This window comes from Raphanus sativus, chromosome 9, assembly GCF_000801105.2.
Source record: "Raphanus sativus cultivar WK10039 chromosome 9, ASM80110v3, whole genome shotgun sequence".
In the NCBI taxonomy this organism is placed as follows: domain Eukaryota; kingdom Viridiplantae; phylum Streptophyta; class Magnoliopsida; order Brassicales; family Brassicaceae; genus Raphanus; species Raphanus sativus.
In genome coordinates this window covers 14,373,949-14,375,113 of record NC_079519.1, presented here as the reverse complement: position 1 = coordinate 14,375,113, position 1,165 = coordinate 14,373,949, and the positions used below count along the sequence as shown (strand labels likewise).

Here is a 1,165-nt window from a genome sequence, read left to right as displayed (position 1 = left end):
AGCCTTCAAGAGGGGTCTACTTCCAGAGGGAGATCTTTACAAGAAGCTGATCAGTTACAAGTGCAGGATTATGGAAGACGTGCTGTCTCGTGCTTGGGCTCAAGTAAGATAGGAAGAAGACGTTGCTAGTAGGGCTAAAGCCGGTCCGAAGTATGATCAGAAGTCATCAAAGCCTACAAGGAGTTACCGCGATGAGCCTTCTCACTCTAAGTCCGCTAGGGAGACTAGTAACCCGAATAGGGGCAGGTATCAGCATCGACCTTTGCCTAGATCTGAAGGGATGATGGTGTCTACTTGGCCTGACATCTCCCATCTTGCGATATCCAAACCGGAGCTGATCGGTGTCTTACGACAAATAGGTCCTCAAGTCAAGTGGCCTCCTAAGATGAAGGCCGCGAGGCTAATCGAAACCCCAAGCGATGGTGCGAGTTCCATAGTGACCATGGTCATACTATGGAGGATTGCATAGCCCTAAAGTTGGAAGTCGCCGAGCTCCTCAAGAAAGGCTACCTACGGGAGTTCCACTCGGATAAAGCCAAGAACCTTCTAAATAAAGAAGGTCCCGGTATCCCTATCGAGGCAGCTTCAGCATTGCCACCACAGCTAGACCGGGTGATCCACGTCATCACAGGCGGATCAGAGGAAAGTGGAATAAGCAGTGCCGCAGCCAAGAGAAGTGCCAGGAACGGCCAAGAGACCGAGGGTCCCAAGCGCCTACTCCTTGGAACAGATGAGATCAGTTTCACTGCAAGGGAGCAGGAGAAGGTCCTCACCCCTCATCATGACGCTCTCGTCATTTCACTTACGATAGCAAACTGCTTGGTCAAGCGAATACTAGTAGATAATGGGAGCTCCAGTAACATAATCTTCCATTCGGCCTTCGCCGACCTGGGTTTGGAACCTACAGCTCTAACCAGAAAGGCAACTTCCCTCGTAGGCTTCAGTGGAGAAGTCTAACAAACCTTAGGAGAGGTCCTTCTTCCCGTGTATGCCGAAGGGGTAAACCAAGCCAGGAAGTTCCTGGTCGTCGACTGCCCTTCATCATACAACGGGATATTGGGAAGGCCTTGGATCCACGACATGGGAGCGTACCTTCAACTTTGCACCAGCTGGTCAAGTTCCCGACCCCTTGGGGCATTAGAGCGGTCAAGGGGGATCAAGAGAA

General features: G+C 51.4%; 1 protein-coding gene across 1 annotated transcript; it reads left to right on the top strand.

Moving 5' to 3' along the window:
* The first annotated feature begins 453 nt into the window (after positions 1-453).
* On the top strand, positions 454-957 carry LOC130500086 (uncharacterized). Its single transcript, XM_056994789.1, has one exon. The coding sequence runs from the start codon at positions 454-456 to the stop codon at positions 955-957; it is 504 nt and encodes a 167-aa protein (XP_056850769.1).
* Positions 958-1,165: the final 208 nt, after the last annotated feature.